The sequence below is a fragment of the Ochotona curzoniae genome, unplaced genomic scaffold (genome assembly GCF_017591425.1).
Source record: "Ochotona curzoniae isolate NIBS_2020 unplaced genomic scaffold, NIBS_Ocur_1.0 contig_4797, whole genome shotgun sequence".
Taxonomy (NCBI): domain Eukaryota; kingdom Metazoa; phylum Chordata; class Mammalia; order Lagomorpha; family Ochotonidae; genus Ochotona; species Ochotona curzoniae.
The window spans coordinates 40,743-66,490 of NW_024466390.1; the positions used below are offsets into that span (position 1 = coordinate 40,743).

The following is a 25,748-nucleotide window of genomic DNA, read 5'->3' on the forward strand; positions in this document are numbered from 1 at the left end:
GGGCCTCCCTACAGGAAGTGAGGCCTTGGAAGGGCAGCAGCAGGCCACACTGACACTCAAGGCCTGTGGGAAGGCAGTGATGTTAATTAAGAGAAGACCTTGGAGAAATTGTGAGCACAGCTTGGTCCTTGTGTGTATTTGCAACCCAAATCATATCTGTGTGACTCTATTGTGGTCTCAGCTTAGAAGTGAGCATTCAGGGCCTGGCGGCGTGGCCTAGCAGCTAAAGTCCTCACCTTGAACCCGCTGGGATCCCATATGGGCGCCGGTTCTAATCCCGGCAGCTCCACTTCCCATCCAGCTCCTTGCTTGTGGCCTGGGAAAGCAGTCGAGGACGGCCCAATGCTTTAGGCCCCTGCACCCGTGTGGGAGACCTGGAAGAAGTTCTTGGCTCCTGGCTTTGGATCGGCACAGCCACAGCTCTTGTGCTCACTTTGGGAGTGAATCATCAGGCGGAAGATCTGTCTCTCCTCCTCTCTGTATATCTGACTTTGCAATAAAAATAAATAAATCTTAAAAAAAAAAAAGAAAAGAAAAAGAAGAAGATGGCATTCAGGGAGATCTTTGGCAGAAGCAAATGCAAATCCTCTCCAGAGAGTCACCTTTATTTTGGAGGAAAACACAAGTAATTGTTCCAGGACAGGGAATGTGACGCTACCAAATACACCAAGAAATAAGACAGTGTGAATAGAATCCTAGGCAGATGATAGAAGCAAGCCCTGCATATTGCAAAGCCATGTAAATTCACTGTCACAGCTGTGTGAGTCTTTTGTTGAGCACTCTTTGAGATCTGTACAAGTCATGGTGTGTATTCATGGTGTGTTCTTTCTTATGCTGAGTACTATCCCTTATGTGGCCATTCGTAGTCTATCAATCCCTTTTCCTACTGAAGAATACTTAAGCTATTGCCTTTTTATATTTTTATGAGTAAAGTTGCTCTTAGTATCCTGTCTCATGTAGTTGGGTCCCTGACACCTGAGTGTGAGCCCTTGACTGCATTTCTAGCTCCTGGTCTTGGTCTCCCTAGCCACTGCAGGGAGCTGAGGAGTGCTTCAGAGACTGGACGCCCTCCCTCTCTGTCTCATAAATAAATACATATCATATTTAAATGGTCAAGTGTTTATCCACAATGGAATGTACTATTTTATATTTCCACTCACACAGTGTGAGAGCTCTGCTTGCTCCACATGCTTGCCAACATCTGATTTCATAGTCCTTTTCTGTCAGCCATAGTAGCATACTCTGGGTGGTAGGTGATTAACCTTCTATTTTGCATCTCTATGGGGACAAATCATTGAGCATCCCAAATGGGTGCCAGTTCGAATCCCAGTGGCTCCACTTTCTTTTTTTGTTTGTTTGTTGATTGAACTTTTTAATTGTATTTTTTAACATTGTAAACATAATTGAGAGGGGTACACGCCCATGTGGCTCTATGGTTAAGGAGGGGAGGGTTGAGGTATGGCAGAAGGTGAATGAAGCAAATGTTTCCATTTTTTTCTCCTGTACCCCCAGGAAGGAAAGAGGAGGGGGCCACTCCTTGCTGTCAAACTACATCAGCACCCAAGGATGGGGGACAATCCCTTGATGACGCTATACAGACCCCAATGTGGGATGTGGGGAAGTGTGTTCTGAGAGTGCTACATGAGTGGTTTTGCTAGTTCTGAGACATTGTCTACTTTGCTGCACCAGGGCTAAGAAAATCTTTCCAAAGTTCTTCGGTTGTTCAAGTCCACCTTAGCACATGCACTGGGTACAGGGACATGTTACAAAGCTTGGCCAGTTGAATTGTCCAACCTGGTCTGTTTTTCACCCTCTGGCAAGGCACTCAACATCCTCTGCTAACCTAGATGAGCCATCTGTCTAGTCACCCATGTGCATCATGACATAGGCATCTGCAGCTGAGGAGACCCCGTCCTGAAACGTGCACTCCAAGGTCTGACTACATATATTGTGATTTTCCCTATGTCAAGAAACCTCACCTGGGGTGTCCTTAGACTTGACTCTGCGTGCACCAGCTAATGTAAGGCCAGAAACTAGTGGATGCAGCTGCCCAGTCAGTTCTGCTCCCAGCCCCATCACTCACTGTGAACTGATGGGTATTGCAGTCCAGCTCAGCCCAGCCTACCACAGGCCCAATTTTTCACACACACCAGCAGGAACTGTAGCCCAGTTGGGGTAACCCCAATACTCCCCAGTAGATCTACTCCTAACCCCAGTTTTTCATGTGCTAGCATGTGTTGCAGCCTAGCCCAGTCCATCCCACACCCCATCTGGCTCTCCTGCACAGCTGTGGGCATTGCAGCTTAGTCAAGCTTAATCTGCCCCAGACCCAGCCCACATGCATGCTGACAGGTGCTGCTGCCATGCCCAGCCCAGTCTGCCACCAGCCCTGGCTCTTGTGCTTCCCAGAAGGAGCTGCAGCCTAGCAGAGAAGTGCCCATAGTTTCCGTACCAAGCCTGCGCTCAGCCCTGAATCTTGAGCCTGCCGCAGTGTACTGTGGTTCAGACTGACGTAGCTACACTCAGTCCTGGCACTTGCCAATGGGTGTTGCAGCATAGCCTGGCTGGCCCACATCCATTCTGGTTCACACTCATGCCGGCATGTGGGTGAGTTAACCTAACTCAGCCAGGCCTGTCCTCAGATTGGCTGGCTCTCCCCCATCCCAGCTCCTGAACAATGATGGAAGCAGTGGCCAACCAGGGGAGTCCCAAAGTTTCCCTACCAGGCCTGCTCTTAGCTGTGACTCTTGTGCATGCCAGTGGGTACTCCAGCCCTGTCTGAAATGCCCCATCCCCCAGTCTCAGCATAAATCAACAGGTACTGCAGCTTGGCTCAGCCTAGTCAGCTCCCAATCCCAGTTCTCACTGTTGGATGAAACATCCCAACCCAGCATGGCCCAACCCCAACTGTCATGTGAACTGGTGGGTATTGCAGCCCAACCCTGGCCTGCCTGCACCCCATCCTGGCTCTTTGTCATGCCAGTGTGTGCTACAGACCGGCCGGCCGGCCTGCCCCCAGACGCAGGCAACAGACACACCAACGAGAACTGCAGCCTATCTCACATCTATCTATCCCTGTCTGTCTGTCTGTCTCTCTACCTTTCCATCTCTCTATAGTTAGATAGATAGATAGATAGATAGATAGACCTTGCTCAGCTTTTAAATCAAAGAAGAGAAACAGAAACGATAGAGAAGGGAGACGTTCTGGCAGCAGGTGAGCAGGTGTTCCACGTGGGCAGCTCAGGCCTTTGACATGTTTCCATTTCCCTCTAGTCCTGGAGCAGAGGCGACATGGGGTGAAGTTGTACAACTCCCTCCCTGTGTCTCCGAGGACAGGGGCTCAGTCAGGCCTCCTGGGCACAGAGTGGAGCTGCTGTCATTCCTAGGAGCCCATCCCCGCCTTTCATCAGCCTTACGGGAAAGCACCGCGGCACAGAAGGCCAGCCGGCCTTGTGGCAGTCACACCACAGGATCTGAATGGCTCCTTGTCCGGCATATGTCCTTGCTTCCTGCGCAGCCAGTTTCCTACAGGTTCTATGGTATCACAGCAGTGAACTAAGCATAGCTCACTTAATATTCTCTGTACCGTAGCTCATGCTTGCAGTAGGCAGATACAGTTCACTGATCCATTCCAGGTTCTCCACACCTGAGAGGTGTGTACCCCGTTTCTGTAATACTCCATTCTTCCCACTCAGCTCTAATTCTTCCTTTTAATCCTGATACACTCTATTCCATTTTTCTCTCTGTTCCTGTTTTCTTCCCCCTGGATACTGGTGATGTAGAAGTAGGTGTGGGGGCAGTGCAGTGGCAATGTAATGAGCTTTTGTGAAAAGGAAATAACTCCCCAGTAAAGGTCATTACCTTCCCAGTAAGCCCAGTGGCTGGGGACAGATTTGTATTGCGGCTTTAACAGTTCTAAATATGGTCTCACTCTGTGTATCCATGGCTTTCTATATTCAGATTCAACCAACAGTGGACACAAAATGTAGTGAGCTACCATGGCTACGTCTGCACTTTCCTGTACAGTTCCTTTTCTTCTTGATGTTATTACTTGAGCAGTACACTATAACAACTATTGGCATAGTGATTACATTGCATTAGGAATTATCATCCAGAGATGCAGGAAGATGTGTGCAGGATTTGAGTATTTGAGCATTCTGGTATTCCTGCGTTGGGGGTGATTGGCTGGGAATGATCACTGGCAGAGAACAACCATACTGATTGTCTGAAACAGCTTTCAAGGGAGAGTCTGCCGTCCCATTATTTTTCCTGAGGTGCCCAGCCTGCTGTGCAGGGACTTCTGTGTCTCACTACTACAAACATTCACATGCCTGCTAGAATCCTCATGTAGCAGAAATATTTGTGCATGTTCTAGAATGTCTTTTTTTTTTAAAAAAAAGCTCATTCTTTTTCAAGTAATATGACACCAAAAAATTTCACTCACTTGTAATACAGGAAACAGTTTACCAAGTACCTGTAATTGTAGCCCAATGCAAAAGCAGGGCAGATAGACAACATGTCACAAAATGCATGATGCTCATTCTTTTTAGAGAAATATTGGAAAAGAAAAGTTTTTACATTGTGTACATTTTCAGGGAACCAAATAAGTCAGTATTTTTTTTCCAGTGGAAGGGTACTGAAAAGGTAGGTTGGTTGTTTTTTTTTTTTTTTTTTTTTTAAGATTTACTTATTTTTATTGGAAAGTCAGATAAACAGAGAGGAGGAGAGAAAGGAAGATCTGATGATTCATTCCCCCAAGCAGCTGCGGTGGCTGGAACTGTGCCAATTCAAAGCCAGGAGCCTGGAGCTCTTCTGGGTCTCTCACGCGGGTGCAGGGTCCCAAGGCTTTGGGCTGTCCTTAACTGCTTTCCCAGTCCACAAGCAGGGAGCTGAATGGGAAGCAGGGACACTGGGGTTAGAATCTAGAACGAGTGCCCATATGGGATCGCGGGGTTTGCAAGGCAAGGATCTTAGCCCTAGGTTACCGTGCTGGGCCCCAAAGGTAGGTTTTTAAAAACAGATTGGTATCCATGAAACATAGATCGGTGATCCAAGAAATAATACCAGATTATATTAAAAAATGGTCATTTCTGAAATATCAGAGTTATTTACTGATTATGATCACAGGAGAAATGGATCATTACCTCCTCTCATTTCTTTCCATGAAGTGATGGGATTTGGTAAATAAGTGTTTCACAGGACAGTTAGCCAACATGAGTAATGCTGATGTCCGTCCAGACTGCTTGCTCCCTGAGCTATAGAGGCTGTGTACATGTGTGCGCTGTGTTTGTGTAGACAAACCTACTATCAACGCTTAGCAGGATTACTGTGCTTGCATACTGTCCTATCAGATACCTGTTCATGTTTGAAAATATCAGTAAAAGACTCCTCTGGAAGACCAAAAGTTATCCGTCCTGGGTGGGACCATATCCAGGATCCCACAAACAAGGCATTACACATGCACTCCTTTTATTTAAACCTTAGACTTTGAATGATTGAATATCTTGATACTTGGGTTTGATAGTGTCACTACTTTGGAGTAATCAAAGATTTCAAAAAGCCGGAAAAGGAGGGAATGGACAGAGGCCGGTGTGGCCTATAATGGTGCTTCCTATCAGCTTTACTTATCAGCTTTCAAACAAATTTGTTTGTTGAGTCTCAGTTAAGGAACGCTTCTCTTGAGAGCTTTGACTAGGACACAATAAGCTGCTTGCCAAAGTAGATGATGTTCTTCCGCAGGGATGTAAAGCATGCAAACTCTTGCTCTTTTAAGCCTCTGGGTCCCTGGCGTTGGGGCCATGTTCCCCAGCCCCCCACCACCCAGTTCTCAAGTAACCCTGTAGTTACTTGGCCGGCCTCCTTCAGTGTCTGAACCCTGCCAAACTCTGTTCTCAGTGCAAGGCTACCTGGGACCTCCTGCCTTTTCTTTTCTTTCCTTTTCTTTCCTTTTCTTTTCTTTCCCTTTCTTTTCTTTTAAAATAATGTCTTTTTTAAAAAAAGAGATTTATTTATTTTTATAAATAAATCAGATATGCAGAGAGAAGGAGAGACTGGGAGGAAGATCTTCCGTCCGATGACTCACTTCCCAAGTGAGCACAACGGCCAATGCTGATCCAAAGCCAGGAGCTCTTCTGGGTCTACCACGTGGGTGCAGGGTCCCAAGGCTTTGGGCCGTCCTCTACTGCTTTCCCAGGCCACAAGCAGAGAGCAGGATGAGAAACGGGGCTGCCGGGATTAGAATCATATGGGATTCCCTGCGTGTTCAAGGCGAGGACTTTAGCCGGGCCCCTCCTGCCCCTCTTGCCGCCTCCGGGGCAGGGGGCTCTTGAGGACACCGCTAGAGACTGGCACTACGCCAAGAACTTCCCAGTTTGGAAGAGCCGGTGTCTGCGTTTCCCTACAAATGAAAGCTGGCACGAGGGAATGCAGAATACAATCTTTTTTCGTTAGCTCTGGAAATTCAACTCGGAAGGCTTAGGTGGAGCGGGAGGGAAGCGCGCTCTGAGGTGCGCTCTGGGGCCAGCACCCTGGTCAGCGCCCGCTGCCTGCCCGCGCCAGGGAAATAACCTGGTAGAGCAAAGCTGAGACGCCTGGCAGACGGGGGATGGACCTGAGCCCGAGCGGACACCCGCGAGGGAGTGCGGGAAGACAGCGTTTGTCTTCAAAGCAGCACGCTCCTTTGAAGGAGACCCTGCTCCCCGTCCCCTGCCCCGGAAATTAACACAACAAACAACTTTATGCAGCATGACAGAATGCCTGAGTTTAATGCTTCTTCAAGTTTTCCATTTCCTTCCACAGGGCTTTGTTCCAAAAATAACAAAATGAGGTAAGGTGAGTGAATGTGTGTACCCGACACGAACAGTGTGTCAGTTTGCCGTGGCAGCAATGGAAGTTGTTACAGAGAAAGTTACTGCGCGGCGCCCTAGGTCAGCCACCGGTGCGTGAGTGGTCTGTCGTCCTGAGGAGAATTCGCGCGGCAGGTGTAGCGCGTTTAGAAGCATTTGCGGTGCACGATGGAGGGCCCGGCCTCGTCGTACTCCTGCTTGGTGATCCACATCTGCTGGAAGGTGGACAGCGAGGCCAGGATGGAGCCGCCGATCCACACGGAGTACTTGCGCTCAGGGGGGGCGATGATCTGCAAGACAACGGGTCAGGTGGGTGGAGGCCCCAGCCCCGAGCCCGCCCAGCCCCGCGGGCACCGGCGCAGGCCACTGCCCACCTTAATCTTCATGGTGCTGGGGGCCAGCGCGGTGATTTCCTTCTGCATCCGGTCAGCGATCCCAGGGTACATGGTGGTGCCCCCAGACATGACGTTGTTAGCGTACAGATCCTTCCTGATGTCGATGTCACACTTCATGATGCTGTTGTAGGTGGTCTCATGGATGCCTGCCGACTCCATGCCTGGGGGACGCGGAACGGAACAGCTGTGAGCAGGCTTGCAGAGTCGGGGGTCGTGGGCCCTGGCGTGGGGGAAGGAGGGGGACGAGGCAGACCCCGGGCCAGCGCTCACCGATGAAGGAGGGCTGGAAGAGGGTCTCCGGGCAGCGGAAACGCTCGTTGCCAATGGTGATGACCTGCCCATCAGGCAGCTCATAGCTCTTCTCCAGGGAGGAGGAGGAGGCGGCCGTGGCCATCTCATTCTCGAAGTCCAAGGCCACATAGCACAGCTTCTCCTTGATGTCGCGCACGATCTCGCGCTCAGCTGCGGGGGGCAGGGGCAGGAGGAAGAGAATCCTTAGCGCAAAGAGAATCTTTAACGCAGGGTCCTAGGGGCAGGCGCCCGCTGCCCCTCCCGCCCCGGGTTCCTGGGGCGCCGCGCACCTGTGGTCACGAAGGAGTAGCCACGCTCGGTGAGGATCTTCATCAGGTAGTCAGTGAGGTCGCGACCAGCCAGGTCCAGGCGCATGATGGCGTGAGGCAGCGCGTAGCCCTCATAGATGGGCACGTTGTGGGTGACGCCATCCCCGGAGTCCAACACGATACCTGCGCGTGGAGTCGGAGAGGCTAAGTGGGCAGCCACGGCGGCCCACGGGAGCTAGTGGCTGGGGACGCGGGGGTCCAGGCGGGGCACCGGGGAGCGGGGAGAGGCCTCAACCGCGCCCAGACCCTGCGCGGCTGGGCTGGCACTCACCAGTTGTCCGGCCGGAGGCGTACAGGGACAGCACGGCCTGGATGGCCACGTACATAGCCGGCACGTTGAAGGTCTCAAACATGATCTGGGTCATCTTCTCGCGGTTGGCCTTAGGGTTAAGGGGTGCCTCGGTGAGCAGGGTGGGGTGCTCCTCGGGGGCCACGCGGAGCTCGTTGTAAAAGGTGTGGTGCCAGATCTTCTCCATGTCGTCCCAGTTGGTGATGATGCCGTGCTCGATGGGGTATTTCAGGGTCAGGATACCTCTCTTGCTCTGAGCCTCGTCTCCCACGTAGGAATCTTTCTGACCCATACCCACCATGACGCCCTGGGAACCGGAGGAGACATCACACACACGTTAGTGCGGTGCCGCGGGGCGCTGGGATTCCGGCCCGGCTCCCTCCCGGAAGGGACAGCCTGACCTGGTGACGGGGGCGGCCCACGATGGATGGGAACACGGCCCTAGGGGCGTCGTCGCCGGCGAAGCCGGCTTTCACCAGGCCAGAGCCATTGTCGCACACAAGAGCGGTGGTCTCGTCTTCGTCGCACATGCTGTTTGGTTTCTGCAATCACGGATAAAGTGGGGACGCAGGCGCGTCGGTGAAGGTGCCCAGCCAGCGGCGGCCCCGGCGGGACCCTGACGCCGTCCCCCTCAGTGCCCTAGTCACTTTTCCAGTTGCTTGCATCCCGCTAGGGCAGCGGTTACAGGGCTTTGCCCAACCTTGGCCGGGGCTCAAGGCTGTGGTGCCTAGCTCAGAGGAGCTTAGGGTCTCAAGCCCTTACTGAGACCACGACCGGTGGTACCCGGAGACTTTGCCCTGCACGCTTTAAGAGTAGGTTCTAGTTTCCACCCCCTGTATGCTTCAGTGCCTCATCTGTTAAGGAGAGGGCTGAGGCTGGGAAACTGCCCACTGGCCAGGAGCTGCCCATGGAAAGGACTTGGGCGCCCCAATCTAAGGTGGGACTCTTGCACCTGTTATGGTCCAGTGAGCAGTGGCTCTTGCTCACTCTCCTCCCTAGGGAAGAGAATCAATCTAGGAGAACTAACACACAGCCACACCTCAGTAAACGTAATCTTCCTAGGCACACCCGCAGTGCCAGACACAACAGTGCAAAGAGGCTGGAAATAAATTCAGACAGGTTTCCAGAGGCCAGTTGTCTCCTTGACTCCCCTTTAAAGTGCTTTGCCTCTGGGGACCGAACCACCTGCTCAGCGCACGTGCTTCAGGCTGCTCTAGGTCCTCTCGGGTCCCCTCGCCCCACTCCCCAACTCCTGCCCTACCTGAGTGAGCGGCTACACCTGCTGTGCTCCGGCTCAGACTTCACTCAGCGCTGTCCGCTGCAGTGGCCGAGTGTCCCCCTGCCCAGGTTTTATATAACCCACGGGCACTCCCTCCGCGCCGCCCCGCAGGAATGTCGCTGCCCTTCTCGAGCCATATTTGGGTGTTGGGCACTAGAGCCCCCTCCCTAGGCGGGTTAGTGCCCCATGCCCCCGCCCGGGTGTCCTGTGCTGACCATAGAAGGAAAGGGCTGGCCTGAGCCCAGGTAACGCAGGCCGAGCCGTATATGGAGTGTCTCACCAGCGCCTCTGCCCCTCCTGACCCGGTTCAGTTGTCAGCCAGAGGGGTGGGGTGGGGCAAGGGTCACCGCGTGTGCCTCTGGGTGCATTGTATGAGCCTGCTCTCCCAGAGCTGCACCTGTCCCAAAGGATTCTCCATCCCGACCCACTCTGTGCACAGGGCATTTGGAAAGGTGCCTGACCCATGGTCTCTCATACTAGTATTTTATCCCACTTGGGGTTCTTTATTCAGACTGGGAGACAGAGCAGTCTGCAGTGGTGGGCTTGGGACGACTGGAAAAGTCACTTCTGGCACCAAAGGCTTTAAGAAAGCTAGGCAAGCTTGGAGTAGCCAGTCCATTCCATTTCCCCCTCCCTGGTATTCAGATGGCTGACCAAAGTGGGTCCCCTCCCCCACCACGGAGAGAGCCCCGGCTGGCCCTAGGGGTGCAGCTGTCGCAGGGCAGACAACTGGCAGCCCGACGCTGAGGTAGGCGGTGTGGGCAGGCGGTGTGGGCAGGCGGTGTGGGGGCTCCCGAGGACAGGCCAGCCAGCCGCTCAGACAGGCTCAGGAGCTGTCCGCCTCAACGGGGCAGTCAGCTCTCCAGGCTTTCCAAAGCCCGTGAGGGTGAGATGGGTCTCTTTCTCCAGGACGGACAGGGCCACTATAGGATGTGCTGAGTCCTCTTCCTGCCTGACCCCACCCCCAGTCCCTGGTGGCACTGACAACCTGAGTTCCTCAAGGGTGACTGGCAGGACTAGTTGGAGGTGGAGGCAGGTGAAGGGCTGCTCCTTTCTCCCAACAGAGAGGACAGGGGCGATACCCTCAAGAAAGGTAATCGCTTTTCCTTATGCAAAAGCTGAACAAACTCATCTTTATATTTAGAGGATGATGTCGGCCAAGGCCGATCTGCTTCCCAGTCCACCTGGGGGAGTCACCACCTACCACAGCCTGCAGCATATTCTATTTATATCATTGGGAAATGGGGATATGGCTTTCAGATTTTCTAGAAGAATCTGGATCTCCTTATGGTAAGGTGGAGTGGAAGGGGAGGGTCAATAGAGATTACTCGGCTGGTATCTGTCTCAATTTGGTGAGGGTGTTGGCGGCGGGGTTGGGGGTGCTGGGGGTGGAGGGGATGCAGAGCTGTAAGGACAGCTCCAAGCTTGTCAAGGAAACTGCAACTATAGACGGGCTTCTGTGAGGAATTCCGCAACATGCTTTAAGTGGGATATCAGTGATAGCGTACAAGCCAGGATGGGCTCATTCATTTTCCTGACGTGCTTAAGAATTCCCCAAAATAGCTGCGATTTTAATTTGGCAGTGAACTTGGCAACTGGGACAGGTGTGGATTCTCTACAAGGGGGAAACAGACACCCCAGTGACTCTCCTCAAGGCTGGCATCAGGGCCGCTCCCCCCGGCCCGTCCGGCCCCCAAGTGATCAGAGCGTTAATGAGGAGTTTGTAACGAGGCCTAGGTGGTGAGTATAAAGCCCCAGTTAGTTAAAAGCTCCTCTAGCTTGGGTGTGGGAGGCTGGGTATGGCCTCTCCCCTTATCTCCTGATTTCCCCCAGATATAGGAAAAAGAAATAGAAAATTTGGAAACAACGATCACACCCACCCGTCCCTAACCCTCGTTCCTTCCCACCCTGATCAACTATGCAAACATCATCTAAAATAAAAAGTTTAAAAAGACCTTAAAAATTAAAAAAAATTTTTTAAAAAGCTCCTGTAGTTTTATACTTAGTTTTTCCAATTATTTGGAGGATGAATGAATAATTGATAGAACTACATTCCAATTACAATATCCTATGCCCGGGCCCGGTGCTGTAGTCTAGTGGCTGAAGTCCTCACCTTGCACACTCTGGGATTCCATATGGGCACTGGTTCTAATCCCGGCAGTCCCACTTCCCATCCAACTCCCTTTTTGTTGCCTGGGAAAGCAGTGGGACCCTACGCCTGCTTGGCAGAACCCAGAAGAAGCTCCTGGCTTTGGATCGACTCAGCTCCAGCTGTTGTGGCCACTTGGAGAGTTAACCAGCAGACAAAAGATCTTTCTCCCTATCTCTTCTTCTCTCTGTAAATCTGACTTTCCAATAAAAATAACAAATCTTTAAAAAGTATCCTATGCCTTCCTGTTATTAGAGGCACTTGATAAAGCTGGCAAATGCACTGTACATAGGACAATTGAAGAGGAAAAATTTAAGTTCTGAGAGTTAGAAGAAATGGGATTCACTAAATATCATGAAACGTATCGGCATTATTCCTGCTCCTGTTCTTTTTCTGATCCATTTTTCTCAGTCTGTCACATTCCAACATAAATTACAAGCTGATTGTGAAAAAGCATCCACAGGCTGAGATTCGCTGCAACAGCAAACCGTGGGCAGATGGGCAACATGCAGGCCAGACCAGACATCTGCTGTGTTACCACATGACAGCAGCTGGTTTAAATAGTCCCTGCGGGGTCACCACAGGCCACTGCCAGCCCCTTTCTGCTTTTATTCAACCTCTGTTGGCTTAGGGATCGGATAGAGTAAGTGGGAGAGCCATGTCTCCCTACAGATGCCCTTTTGGGAGCATCGTAGCACCCTGCTCCCGCCTGCAGAGCCTTTTGCGGACTGACACTGTGCAAAGGTCAGCCATGTAGGGTATGTCTGACAGGGCTCCGGCTTCTAAGTTATCAAGTGCAGCCTCAGCTCTTCCTGTCCCAGCAGGCCCTGCTGCTCCCTGAGTGCGCTGTTGCCATTTCCCTCCCTCTGCACACACCTTCAGTCCCCCATCGGGCAGTCTCAGCTTTCTGTGTATCGCTCTCTTCAATTTGAACATGAGTTTGTAAAAATAGTTTGTGCTTCCATATCTCAGTAATCCTCTTAACATTCCTTACAAATAATACAGATCCTACTCACTCCACTTATTAATTTTTTTCTTGAAGAGTTATTCTTATTTGAAACTCAGATATACAGAGAGGAAGAGAAACAGAGAGATCTGTTTGCTGGTTGACTCCCCAAGTGACTGCAACAGTTGGGGCTGAGCTGATCTGAAGCCAGGAGCCAGGAGCCTCCCAGGTGGGTGCAGGGTCCCAAGGCTTTGGGCCGTCCTCGACTGCTTTCCCAGGCCACAAGCAGGGAGCTGGGTGGGAAGTGTGGCTGCCGGAGTTAAAACCAGCTCCATTACGGGATCCTGGTGCAAGCAAGGCGAGGACTTCAGCCACTAGGCTACTGTGCTGGGGTTACACACATTTTAAAATTAGATGTCTTAATGCTACATGGGGGATATAGGAATGGGTACAAAACTGTGCATACATATATAGTTAATGAGATTTAACTAGTTTCTCTCTTTTTTTAAAGATTTATTTTTATTGGAAAGGCAGATATACAGAAAGGAGAGAGAGAGAGGAAGATCTTCCATCCAATGATTCGCTCCCCAAGTGAGCGCAACGGCCGATGCTATGCCGATCCCAAGCCAGGAGACTCTTCCGGGTCTCCCACGTGGGTGCAGGGTCCCAAAGCTTTGGGCTGTCCTTGACTGCTTTCCCAGGACACAGGCAGGGAACTGGATGGGAAGCAGGGCTGCTGGGATTAGAACCGGCGCCCATATGGGATCCCGGGCGTGCAAGGCGAGGACCTTAACCACTGCGCCACCGCGTCGGGCCCAACTAGTTTCTCTTAATACACCTAATATTCTTTCCACATATACACTGAGCTGTAGGCTGCTCGCGACTGGCTAACACCATCACACCGCTAACAAGAGGAAAGTTAGAAGTTACATAAAAACACAAGGACAAGGGTCAGCTTTTCTCTTTGGACATTGGGCAGGCTCCTACCACACTCAAGCCAATCAAAGGAAAAAGCCTCTCTCTTCACAAGTCACACATCTGAAACTGCCAAGGTGACATGGGCAGTGCAGAGGGCTTGCGTTTCCCACTCGGCCTTCTTTGGAAGCAGGTGGTTTTCTCATGGTGGCCATCTCTAAGAGGCAACAACTGAAATGGGAGAGCGCCCTCTCCTCCCCTGGCTAGGTTAGCCTTTGGATCAAGCCGATCTGGATTTATCTGGTAGCCCATGTGGCCCTGCGGAAGTCACTTTCAGATTCAGCATTCACATCATGTCATAGACTTCTGTTCCCCCCCACCAGCCCTGGATTTGAGGAGTAAAACTAGTTCTTTGGGCGTAACAGACATTTAGGACATGGTACGATGTCTTTCTCCCATTGACTGTGGGTATGAAGAAGGTATGCAGAGTGAAGTCACACGAGAGGAGTAGAGTTTAGGGTGAACAGCACAGCGGTTACTGCTTGAAGCTCATGTTGAAGTAGCTGAATTCAAGCCCTTACTTTATTAAAAAAAAAATTTTTATTTTTATTGAAAAGGCAGATCTACAAAGAGGAGAGACAGAAGAATCCTACCGCCATGGCCAGAGCCGAGCTGATCCAAAGCCTTCTCTTGGTCTCCCATGCAGGCAACAAGGTCCCAAGGCTTTGGACCATCTACTGCTTCCCCAGGCCATAAGCAGGGAGTGGAGGGAAGGGGAGCAGTGGGGACACGAAGCAGCGCCCATACGGGATCTCAGTACCCATATGGGATCCTGGGGCATACAAAGGGAGGACTTCAGCCACTAGGCTACAACACCAGACCCCAGCTTCATTCTCGATCCTAGGTTCCTATGAATGTATTTCCTGGGTGGCTGCAGACGATGGCTCCAACAGTTAGCTCCCACCAGTAACGGAGGAGACCTGAACTGAGTGCTGGGTTCCTGGGTTTGGCTTCACTTAGCCGGGTTCACACGTGGTAAGCATTTGGGTCTGAGTCAGTGGACAGGGGGACACCTCTGCTCTACAAATTAAAAATAGTTACTGGAACTGCCCACTATACTTACACCAACATTACAACTGGACAGGGCAAGTTAATGTAGGTTTGAATGTACCTGGAGTACCTAAAGATTTATTCTAGCTCTATTTCTTTATTTTACTTAACTAAATTTATTTGATCCTTTTCTAAACTTTGATTCATATCCCTCCCAAAGAAGTTAAGGAAATCCATCTATCAGTGCTTGCTGAAAACACGGACTACACTCTGTGGTGTTAGGCATGATTTCCTGCGTGCAATACCTACACATGGAGGATTCCAGTCACATGCTGCAAGCACAGGCCACATATTTCAGATTTTAAAAAGTTTTTAAGGATTATTGGGAAGGTTAGGTATTTCTAAGTTTGTTTCATTTCTATTACTGCCTTGAGTGTTCATCCAGAACTCATGTTTGCTCCTTTGTTCGTGCCTTTACATCCCATAGAAAGCCTCCCAGTACACTGCAGGGTAATTGAACACTATTTAACATAGAAGCTTTACAGAAGGCTGCAGGAGGAGCTGAATCGGGCATTCGAGGGAAGCAAAAGACATCTACTTAACCACTGTGGTCTCTAGGCCGTGCGCAGATTCACTGTCACAGACAATGCAGTTCTAGTTCTATTTAAAACGAGAAATTCAACAAGCCATGTTTTAATTCTTCAAAAGATGTCTTTATTTAAAAGGCGAAGTAACAGGGCATGGGGGAAGAGGGAGGGAGAGAGCGAGCGAGCGAGCGAGCGCAAGACAGATATATCCCATCCACTCCCCAAACAGATGTACCAGTTGGGGCTGGGTGAAACTAGCCAGGAGCCAGAATCTCCTTTAGGGTCTCCCACATGGCCCATACTCTGCTACTTTTCCAGGCACCTCAGTAGTGAGTTGGATCAGAAATGAAACAACAGCAACCCGAACTGGTGTTCATTTGGAATGCAACTGTTGCGGGCAGAAGCTTAATCCACTGCACTACAATGACAGCACCTACCCTGCCATGTTTTAATTTTTGACACAAAGACAGTGAAATAAATGTTGGAACAGCCATAAAGTATCATGCAGTTATTTTAAAAATCATAACTTGCACATAGAAAGATATACAGTAAATCAGTAGTATTAAGCTTTAATTGGGACGGGAGGTGATTAAAACTTGAAAAATCCTAAGGAGCAGTGAGGAAAGAAAGCATGAGAAACATGGATATGGAAAATGCACACACACACACACACACACACACACACACACACACACACACACACACAGTATGTACAGTCTGAAATAGTGTAAGATAGGTTTTGAACAGCAACTGAAATTATTTCTATAAGGAAGAGTAATTGGGTATAATTTTCTTCTAATGATTTTTTATAGGCTTCAACAGTATTTTGAAGACAAATTTAGAATTACACAATCTTTATTTTGGTATTATTTAATGAACGGCTATTTGAGAGTTCATGGGTAATGGAACTGCATGTATACTTTAGTGCAAAACAATTGGAACTACTGAATAGCTTTTTTCCTAACACACATTTTCTAAGAATTTCTGAAGCAACCCTGTGTAAAGTTATTACTATTATTTTAAGGCTTTCTCAGTACACAGTGTATAGGAACATGTGGCTGCAGTCACATGTTTGCAGGTAGCCCCGACATGTCCAGGGGTGCTGGATCACAGCAGTGAAGAAGTGATAGCACGACCTGAGTCAGAGGAGAATGGGCCCACACACAGGCCTAGCTCCCTGGTATGCAGCACATGATGTGTTGGGAAAACAAGGATTCTGCTTTAAAAATGTTTTAAAGTTATCTATAAAGGAAAGGCAAGCCTCCCTAACAGAGGTATAAGCAGCCTTGCTGTTCCCGTTGAAGACCCAGCAAGTCCATTACTTGTCGTTTCCAGGGCGACCAGCATTCCGGACATTTTCACAAACGCTCAAGACCCAAGTCCACAGGCTGCTGCATATGCCCTCTCTGAGCAGGACTCAAGAGACAGCGAGGACACCAATATTTCCCAAGTCCGTAGGATGTCCCTTCTGTAGAAAGTATGTCATGGGGCCAGAGGAGCAGGAAAGACTGCCACCTACGACACGGGCCTCACACATGAACACTAGTTTGTGTCCCAGCTAACCCACTTCCCACCCGGCTCCCTGCTGGTGACCTGGGAGCAGCAGAGACACATGGCCCAAGTACTTGGGCTCCTGCCACCCATGTGGGAGACCTGAGGAGGCTCTTGATTTAGGCCTGCTGTTGTGTGGCCACCTGGAGAGTGAGACAGTGGATGGAAGATTTCTCTCCATCTCTTTATGTAGTTTTGACTTTTAAATAAATCTTTTATTTTATATCTATCTGTATATCTATTTATACAAAGAATCGGTTGGGATCAGTATAGTAGCCTAGTGGCCAAAGTCCTTTCCATGCACTGGGATCTCATATGGGTGCCTGTTTGTATCCCGGCTGCTCCTCTTCCCATCCAGCTCCCTGCTTGTAGCCTGGGAAAGCAGTAAAGGACGGCTCAAAGCCTTGGGACCCTGCACTCAGGTAGGAGACCCGGAGAAAGCTCTTGGTTTCAGATCAGTTCAGCTTTGGCTCAGCTCTGGACATTGTGGTCACTTGAGGAGTGAACCAGCAGATGGAAGATCTTCCCCTCTGTCTCTCCTCCTTTCTGTATATCTGACTTTCTAATTAAAAAAAAAAAAATTCTTACAAACAAAAAAATAATTGATCACAGAACACTTATGAAGTCATTATCAATTACTTATTTTATACAAAAACTGAACAATTCTTTAATGAACATAGAAATTTAAAAATATATTCAAAATTACAGCTCTGATTTTCATTTTCACTACTAGTTTTTAAAATTCAGCTACTGTATTCACTGATTTACATGAGGTAGAGCTAGAAGACCAACACGGAACCAGCACAATCCACAGCGCAAGAGCTGACCTTCCACACCCAGGAAATCACCCACTGGCTCCTCTGTAGCATTCTGTTGAAGCAGGGATAACTGGGCTTTAATTAATTCCACCCATCAAATAATGCCAAAGTACTTCCGTGGCAACAGGAAAGTGGCAGGAGTCTGTGTCCCCAAAGCACATTACTACCTCCTACGGTCATCAAGTATCAAAGTGAATATCTATAGTTAGGGTCTATGTAAAACCAAGTACATGGTGGTAGTTTTGGCAGTTTCCTATTGGTCGCCTGACAAGATGTTCTTCCTTAAATACCCTTTTTAGTACCTTTGAATATATTCCTAACCTGAACCCTGATGCTTGCTGTCCTAACCTGCAAACAGGAAAATGCCAGGCTGCTAATTTCTTCCCTTGGATTACCATAAACAGCTCATTAGCTCCACTCAGCTGAGTCCAGCCTGCAGGGAGAGGCGGCAACGCTGGACTCTGGACTCTGTCCACCATGTTTAACTTCTGACCTTTTCAGCTGTTGCAGCAATCCGGTAGTGAGCAATCAACTGAGCCAAAACGCTCGTCCAGTCCCTGATCTTTATTTAAGCCAGATAAACAGGGTGGTGACATCGGTCGAGAAAGCTTGGGGGCTGAGTCACCTCAGGACCATATTAGGTAAAATCATAATGGCTTTCAACATCACAGATGCTTCTTGACAAGACGGGCAGACTGTTGGAGCTGGAACTCACTGAAAAACGTTCTGCCCACATGGAAGCCTGGTAATCCCCACACTGAAAGATTATAACTAACATTAATATTAGGAACTTACTGTCAATGAGAGCTTATATACAAGTTACTTTTCCCATTAAAACACTTATTAATACTCATTACTTTCGCAGAAAAGTTCAAACTATTCCCAATCAATTAATTGGGCATCAAATTCACATGAATTCCGGTACACTCTGCTTTATTTTCAGTTGGCAATATTTGCGATTTATCTTACTAATACTTCCCATTCACTTTAAACAAGACGGATAGCAAGCACCCCGGTTTCTCCTCAGGGCATCAGATGCAGTCACAGCCCCTGCAGACGACCTAACGAACCAGAGAGAACTGAGACCCAGAAGTCACATGCAGACACATGGAGCCTCTGGACCAAGTCAGGTGAAAAAGAAAGGGGAAGGACAGAGACAACAACAGATACATCTCAGGTGAAAAGGGAGGGAAAAATTATGTAATTGAAACCAAAACTTGTAGTTATAAAATTTTTTTATATTAAACTTCCAAATAAAGCACAAAAAAATTCCAGGCATATATATATAAAATAGTAAAAACATCTACTTGCTTAGTACCTGAACTTCTATGTTACACACTTACATAAATTTTAGAAACAGTGACCAGTCTAAAAAAATTATCCTTGTCCCTGCACATAATATTCATAATTTGCTTTCAAAACAAACTCAAAGTAAGGATTGGACTTGAGGCTTCCGAGCTGGTCTGCCTGCAGGAGATCCTTCACCTCCGGTAAGTATTCACGCAGCTGAATGCCTAGCAACAAAAAGAAGAAAGTCAGTTTTTATTTTTGTATAACTCTCAGATGAGTTAAGATGATTGATGACAAAAACACCTGTGCTTCTATTTAAACTATAATGTCACTTTGCTCTTGAGAAATGCTCCCTACTAAATTCCTTCCATCTGTCAAACATACTTTTAGTTCTAACAATATGACATTCTTCAAAGACTACTTGAGGGATTTCCCTCCCCCATGGGGTCAAAATAGCCATTCTATTTAAAGTCTCTAATGAGATCTGAAAGATTTTGGTTTTCTCACAGCTTAAGACACATCTTCAATCGGGAAGTTTAAAACTAATTATCACTCGACAGTAAGTTTTTCAGATAGTTACATGGTCCCCCTTTTGGGAAATCATCTAGGAACACTGTGATGAAAACTGGTGACAGGATCCCAGAATGCAGTACAGTTTAAAATTAGATTGGCAAACGCAGCCTTTCCTCGTTAAGTCATATTCCGAGCTGGAAAGTTATTGAACACTGATCAAATGGAAGCTGAGATATGTACACAACAAAAAGTATACATAGCTTTCCTACTTGACAAATGAAGGAAATTGGAGGAACTTTCAAATCACAACAGTATTTTATAATTGGTTACATTACTCCAGGATTCTCAAAATCAGATATTATTTAAAAAAAAAAATCTGGGCTTAGCATGTGGTAGCCTAGTGACTAAAGTCCTCACCTTGCACAGACAGGGCTGCCAAGGCCTGTGAAATCTAACACAAGGCTCTCTGCTCAGATTTCGTCTTTTAACACACTGTACATGTGATCTAATAAAAGCTTCCAAAGTAATCTTTGGCCTATTGTTACAATATGCATTATTCACATACTTTCTTCATTTATTAAAAATATCTAATACTTTTTTTTTGTCAAATTGTGACTTTTCATTTCTGTTTCTCATCTGTTAGTTACCTATTAAGAGTAGCCAAAACTGTAAGGGCATTAGAAGTACCAGTGCCAGACACTTAATTAGACACAATTCACTTCTACAGTACTTTTACAAGAATTCACTTTATGAAAAGCATCAGATTTGGGTCCAAATGCTTTCTAATAATTTATCTGGCTCAACTGGAGAACAATAGATTCAGACAGGCTAATCATATCCAGTGATTTAAAATTCTAAAAACAGAAAGAGGTCAGGACAATTGACTGGATCTGCAGGAAGCTGAGTGTTTAACAGAGGACACTGGGAAGCCTCGCCAGTGTGGAGCCATGGCTGCCACAATCCTGTCAGAACGTTCCAGGAGTGGTTGATACGGAAATGCACAGGTCAGGAACTCCCCAATCCTCAGGTTTACATAACAGATCAAGGCAGAGGTGCTGGAACTCCTATAGCCTCAAGTCAACTCCTTCTTGCTGCTGATTGGTAAATTCCTCAAACCCTCCCTGCTTATGCTTATGCAACCCTCAGTCTTTAAAAGTCTGATGTTGCTACTGAGCATCAGTCCACGTGTACGAATACTGGCTTTGTGCACCAAGTCCACCAGTGTCGGACAGTGAAGAAAGAACAAAGTGTTGTATAATATATTTTTGTTCTAAATGTCAAGTATTTCCAAAAAAGATTATTCTTTTTGCTATATTTATTTATTCCTTTAATTATACATTTCTATTTTTCAAGATTTATCTATTTGAAAAGCTGAGTGAGACCGACAAAAAGGGATGAAGAATAGACAAAGTTTCCATCTGCTGACTCACACTCCAAAATCACACAAAGGTCAGAGCTGGGCTGAGCCACCCAGGAGCTCAGAATTCTGTCAGGGTGTCTCACATAGGTGGTAAGGACCCAAGTATTGGAGCCACCATCTGCTGCTTCCCAATGGGCATTATCAGAAAGCTGGATTGAATTCAATCCTGGCCACCAATACAGGGTGTGGACATCTTCAAGTGATGGCTTAATTTGACAAAACTTCCATCGATATTTATTTTTTGACAGTCAAAATGTCTATCTTTGCTGTTACATACTCAGCTTGAAAGCAGAAGTGCTCATGCAATACCCTGACACTGTGGGATGAACAAGAACGCCTTTTCACAAATCAAAGTACAGACCAACTGTGAGCAAGTTGCAATCAGCTGTAGAATTACATTTACATTTTATCAGGTATAAAATAGGAGGCCAGGGGCTGGCATGCTGGAACAGCATGCTAATCTTGTGCCTTCAAGTACAGGCATTCAATATGGGTGGTTGCTTCAGGTCCTGGCTGCTCAACTTCCCATCCAGCTCCCTGCTTGTGGCCTGGGAAAGCAGTCAAGGGTGTCCCAAAGCCTTGGGACCCTGCACCTATATGGAAGACTCGGAGGAAGCTTTTGGCTCCTGGCTTTGGGCTGGTTCAGCTCCAGCCGTTGTGGCCATTTGGAGAGTGAACCAGTGAAAGGAAGACCTCTCTCTCCTCTCTCTGTAAAATTTGCCTTTCAAATAAAAATAAGTAAACACACACACACACACACACACACACATATATTTTTTTTTTTCTAAAGGAGGCTAAATATCAGAAAAGCAGGGACAGCAGGTCCAGGTGGCCTGGCTCTGAGAGCTTCTGGAGAAGAGAATCAAGCACTTGCGCTCTTCATGTCAGAACACTGGTTGGTGTGGTCAGCCGTACGACATTTCTGAGTCCTCCTCACCTCACCTGGTGAAGTCAGGGACTCTCAGTACTGCCATGGCAGGGCCGAGCTGGGGGCAGAAGCTGGTCAGCAGAAGGGCGCTGTGGATGTGCAAATAATTCTGTATACTCAAGAACAAATGTTTGCCACACAACTGACTGCTATGCTATGCCAGGCACCCGGCTTGGTATACTTCATGAAGATTAAATATGTCTTGCAGATATATGTATAGAAAATGTATAGAACATGTTCAGATGCACATAACTGTCAAAACTATGAGTAAAATTCACATTCACTTAGAAGGATTACCGAAATTATAACCACTTTTTTCACTATGTTTCTTTCAATTGATATTAAACATCGTGTTGCTGGGCCAGCCATTGTGCCTGCATGCTCGTTAAGATGTTCGTATCACAGGCCCAGTGTTGTAGCCTAGTGGCTAAAGTCCTCGCCTTGCACATGCTGGGATTTCTTTTGCACTGGTTCGTGGGGTTCGTGTCCTGACGGCCCCGCTTGCCATCCAGCTCCCTGCCTGTGGCCTGGGAAAGTAGTGGAGGACGGCCCAAAGCCTCGGGACCCTGTACCTGCATGGGAGACTTGGAGGATGCACCAGGCTCCTGGCTTCAGATTAGCTCAGCTCTGGCCGTTGTGGACACTTGGGGAGTGAATCAGCGGACAGACGATTTCCCATCTGTCTTCTCCTCTCTATATTTGACTTTCCAATAAAAATAAATAAATCTTTTTTTTTTTAATATTTACTTATTTATTGGAAAGTCAGATATACAGAGTAGGAGAGACAGAGAGGAAGATCTTCCGTCCAATGATTCACTCCCCAAGTGAGTGCAACGGCCAATGCTATGCCAATATGAAGCCAGGAGCCAGGAACTTTTTCCGGGTATCCCACACGGGTGCAGGGTCCCAAGGTTTTGGGCCGTCCTTGACTGCTTTCCCAGGCCACAAGCAGGGAGCTGGATGGGACGTGGAGCTGCCGGGATTAGAACCGGCGCCCATATGGGATCCTGGCGCATTCAAGGTGAGGACTTTAGCCACTAGGCCACGCCGCCGGGCCCAAAATAAATAAATCTTAAAAACAAACAAACAAACAAAAAAACCAAACTTAAATCAAAAAGCTCCCACATCAGTATCAGAGTGCCTGGTCTCACAGCCACCTCCAGCTCCTGATCCCAGCTCTGTACTATTATAGACTCTGAGGAGCAACTCGGATGGGTTCCTGCCACATGGCAAACCTGGACTAACTTCCTGGGTTCTGGTGTCAGCCTCATGCGGGCAGTAGCTGAGCATGCTTGCTCAGGCTCCGTGCACTCTACCTCACGCCCCCAACCCCCACCTCAGGAAGACAAAGGGACTGACGCTGAGATTCCGCGGACTTATGAAAGATGAGCGAACTTTAGGTTAGCCTATTTTGCACTGTCTGAATTTTGGAATAAAATATTTTGGTCTAATAATTCTATAACAAATATGAATGCTATTTTACATAAAACTAAACTCATCACTTGTCTACCGCTCTCCGTATTTTAAGCTCCCATTAACATCAAAGGAAGTCTTTCACATTCCTATCTGTCTTAAGAACAAGGACTCTATTTACTTAAAAAAAAAATCACTTCTTAAGAGACAGGAAGCCTCAGCCAGGGTTAAGCCAATGAAGCCAGGGACTCAATCCAGGTCTGCCACATGGGTGGCAGGGACCTAAGTAACGGAGTCATCACCAGTTGCTTCCCAGGGTCTGCAATGGTGGGAAGCTGGGACAGGAAACAAACAAACCCAGGCTTTCCACTAACCGACAGGTGCATCTTAACCACTGGCCAAGCCTCTGCCCCAGGGACAAGAACTTGTCTGTAAAAGTCTCTTTACCTACCTGTGTCTTTATCATCAGATGGATTCTAACAATGTCTGTCCCAGGTGTCCTGGGTGTCATTCCTTACTCATGCTGACTCAGCAAGGCAATCTGCCTGCTTCAGTCACCCAGCGAACTAGCAGGAGAAAGACCCCGCTTCTACATGTGCAGAGGTGGCAAAGGGATTCCTCTCTGTTACAAACACATCTCTTTGACTGTTTAATCTTAAATCTCTTCGTCATTTCAAGTCTTAGCAAATCCCTTTTACTCTAGGAGTTTTAAAACGAAAAGTGTCCCTTTTCCGATCCTGGAGGCTTCAGCAGCCACGCGTTTCGGTGAAGATATGGCCTAGTCCAAGAACCACAAGTCCCAAAAAGTGGCACAAAAATGGCATCATGAAGCCCCGATCACAAAGATATGAATCTCTTAAAGGGGTGGTCCCTAAGTTCCTGAGGAACATGCACTTTGCCAAGAAGCACAGCAAGAAGGGCCTGAAGAAGATGCAAGCCAACAACGCCAAGGCCATGATTGCACAGGCCGAGGCCATCAAGGCCATCGTCAAACCCAAGGACGTGAAGCCCACCATCTCCAAGGCAGTCAGCCACAAGCACGATCGACTTGCTTACATCGCCCACCCCAAGCTCGGGAAGCGTGCTCGTGCCCCCATGGCCAACAGTGTCAGGCTGGCCCGGGCAAAGGCCAAGGCTGAAGTCAAGGGCAAGGCCAAGGCCCAGATCAAGCCCAAAGCCCCAGCCCAGGCTGCACCCGCAGCAGCCACTCCAGCTCAACCATCTCCCAAAGGTGGGGGGCTTCCCCACGAAGGCTCAGTAGTGACAGCCTCTGCTGGCCAATGCAGGGACAGAAGGCCTGGTGTGACCCCGGGGCTGCTGTCCTCCTGTGCTGTTTGTACAAATAAACCTGAGACAGGAAAAAAAAAAAGAAAATGAAAAAGAAAAGTGTCACTGTAATCTGTAATTTCCAGTAACAAACCACTTACCATCTTTTAGAAGCTTCTGTAAAATTTTCACAAAAATACTTTCTTTGGATACTTCAATTGGATCATCTTTACCATCGGAACTGGACCAGCTAGAACACAAAATCACCATGAGGTAAAAATGAAATCATTGCCATAGTTGAAATAAATGACTTTATGGTTTTGTTTCAGTGGCTGTGAGGAGAGAGTCAATTCTGTGAATCTGTTTAAAATCATAAGGCTAAAGGAGGCTCCGAATGCTGCAGACACAGTTTTTATAACAGGCACAAATCACTGACATAGCTGAAAAAAATGACCAGCCAAAACAGCGAGGTTTTTGTACATGACAAATCCAGCATGGGTCCTCAAGTGTTCTTCTGCACAGCACAGGCAATGGTTAGAATGTGATGCGAAATATTCCGCTTCAAATAAAAGTAAAATGCAAGCTATTGTCTAGCATAAAAAGAGGAGCTTTAATTCATCTATGTTGTCCTATTTTCTACTGAAAGACCAATGCGTAAAACCACCGCCGAATCTACGTAAATATCCATTATACACCTTCTTGATTTGTCATTGATACTGTCTCAACACAGATGTTTTGAAGAATTGAACTTGTATTATTTTTAACATATTGTTTACTCAATACTATGTCAATTAATTCCATAACGTTGTATATTGATGCTGATGTTTTGTTGGGGCTTTTAACTGACCGGAACTTTACTTTGTTAGCTCTACCTTCAGAAGAGAAGGTCTCCCCAAGAGGCCACTGAACTTATCTGGACAATAAGATGCTGGACTTTATGCTAGGTATATGCTTGCAATGAAGAAATCTCAACTGAACTTGAATTGTGGTTATGCAGCAAGGTGGAGGAATCCACTATGGGGGGAGGGATGAGGGGAATCCCCAGTGCCTATAAAACTGTATCACAATGTTAATAAGAATTAAAAAAAAAAAGACTTAATCATTTTTATAGCAAAGGCAGATATACAGAGAGGAGGAGAGACAGAGAAGAAGATCTTCCATTTGATGGTTCACTCCCCAAGTGACTACAACGGCTGGAGCTGAGCCAATCCGAAAGCAGGAGCCAGGAGCTCTTCCGGGTGTCCCACGCAGGTGCAGGGTCCCAAAGCTTTGGGCCATCCTCGACTGCTTTCCCAGGCCACAGGCAGGGAGCTGGATGGGAAGCAGGGCTGTCGGGATTAAAACTGGTGCCCATATGGGATCCTGGCGCGTTCAAGGCCAAGACCTTAATTGCTATGGTATCACGCCGGGCCCACCTTCACGAAGTTTAAACAAGAAGCCAGGACAGGGAATTTGTAGGCAAAGGGAAACATTT

General features: G+C 47.9%; 3 protein-coding genes across 3 annotated transcripts in view; 1 reads left to right on the forward strand and 2 right to left on the reverse strand.

The window, feature by feature from the left end:
• Positions 1 to 6,741: 6,741 nt before the first annotated feature.
• ACTA1 (actin alpha 1, skeletal muscle) lies at positions 6,742 to 9,470 on the reverse strand. The gene is made up of 7 exons (XM_040988060.1): positions 9,411 to 9,470; positions 8,551 to 8,691; positions 8,132 to 8,456; positions 7,822 to 7,983; positions 7,511 to 7,702; positions 7,220 to 7,401; positions 6,742 to 7,135 (listed from the first exon to the last, which is right to left on the reverse strand). Exons 2-7 carry the CDS (start codon positions 8,677 to 8,679, stop codon positions 6,992 to 6,994), a joined length of 1,134 nt encoding a protein of 377 aa, XP_040843994.1. The 5' UTR covers positions 8,680 to 8,691; positions 9,411 to 9,470; the 3' UTR covers positions 6,742 to 6,991.
• Positions 9,471 to 18,460: 8,990 nt separating this feature from the next.
• NUP133 (nucleoporin 133) overlaps positions 18,461 to 25,748 on the reverse strand; it is a 54,921-nt gene continuing 47,633 nt past the window's right edge. The window contains exons 25-26 of the mRNA XM_040988061.1: positions 24,436 to 24,524; positions 18,461 to 18,958 (exon numbers count right to left, since the gene is read on the reverse strand). Coding sequence (XP_040843995.1) covers positions 18,822 to 18,958; positions 24,436 to 24,524 — 226 coding nt within the window. The 3' untranslated portion in view covers positions 18,461 to 18,821. The remainder of the gene's footprint in view (positions 18,959 to 24,435; positions 24,525 to 25,748) is intronic.
• On the forward strand, positions 20,244 to 24,314 carry LOC121161585 (60S ribosomal protein L29-like). The gene is made up of 3 exons (XM_040988053.1): positions 20,244 to 20,251; positions 23,791 to 24,239; positions 24,295 to 24,314. Exons 1-3 carry the CDS (start codon positions 20,244 to 20,246, stop codon positions 24,312 to 24,314), a joined length of 477 nt encoding a protein of 158 aa, XP_040843987.1.

Bases quoted from the DNA above. Each gene is read 5' to 3' on its own strand.
- LOC121161585 (XM_040988053.1), top strand. The intron at 24,240-24,294 runs GTGGGGGGCTTC...TGGCCAATGCAG, and splicing joins AGCTCAACCATCTCCCAAAG to GGACAGAAGGCCTGGTGTGA.
- ACTA1 (XM_040988060.1), bottom strand. From the start codon at position 8,679: ATGTGCGACGAAGACGAGACCACCGCTCTTGTGTGCGACAATGGCTCT. The intron at 8,457-8,550 runs GTCAGGCTGTCC...TCCGGTTCCCAG, and splicing joins TGGGCCGCCCCCGTCACCAG to GGCGTCATGGTGGGTATGGG. The intron at 7,984-8,131 runs GTGAGTGCCAGC...CTCCACGCGCAG, and splicing joins CGCCTCCGGCCGGACAACTG to GTATCGTGTTGGACTCCGGG.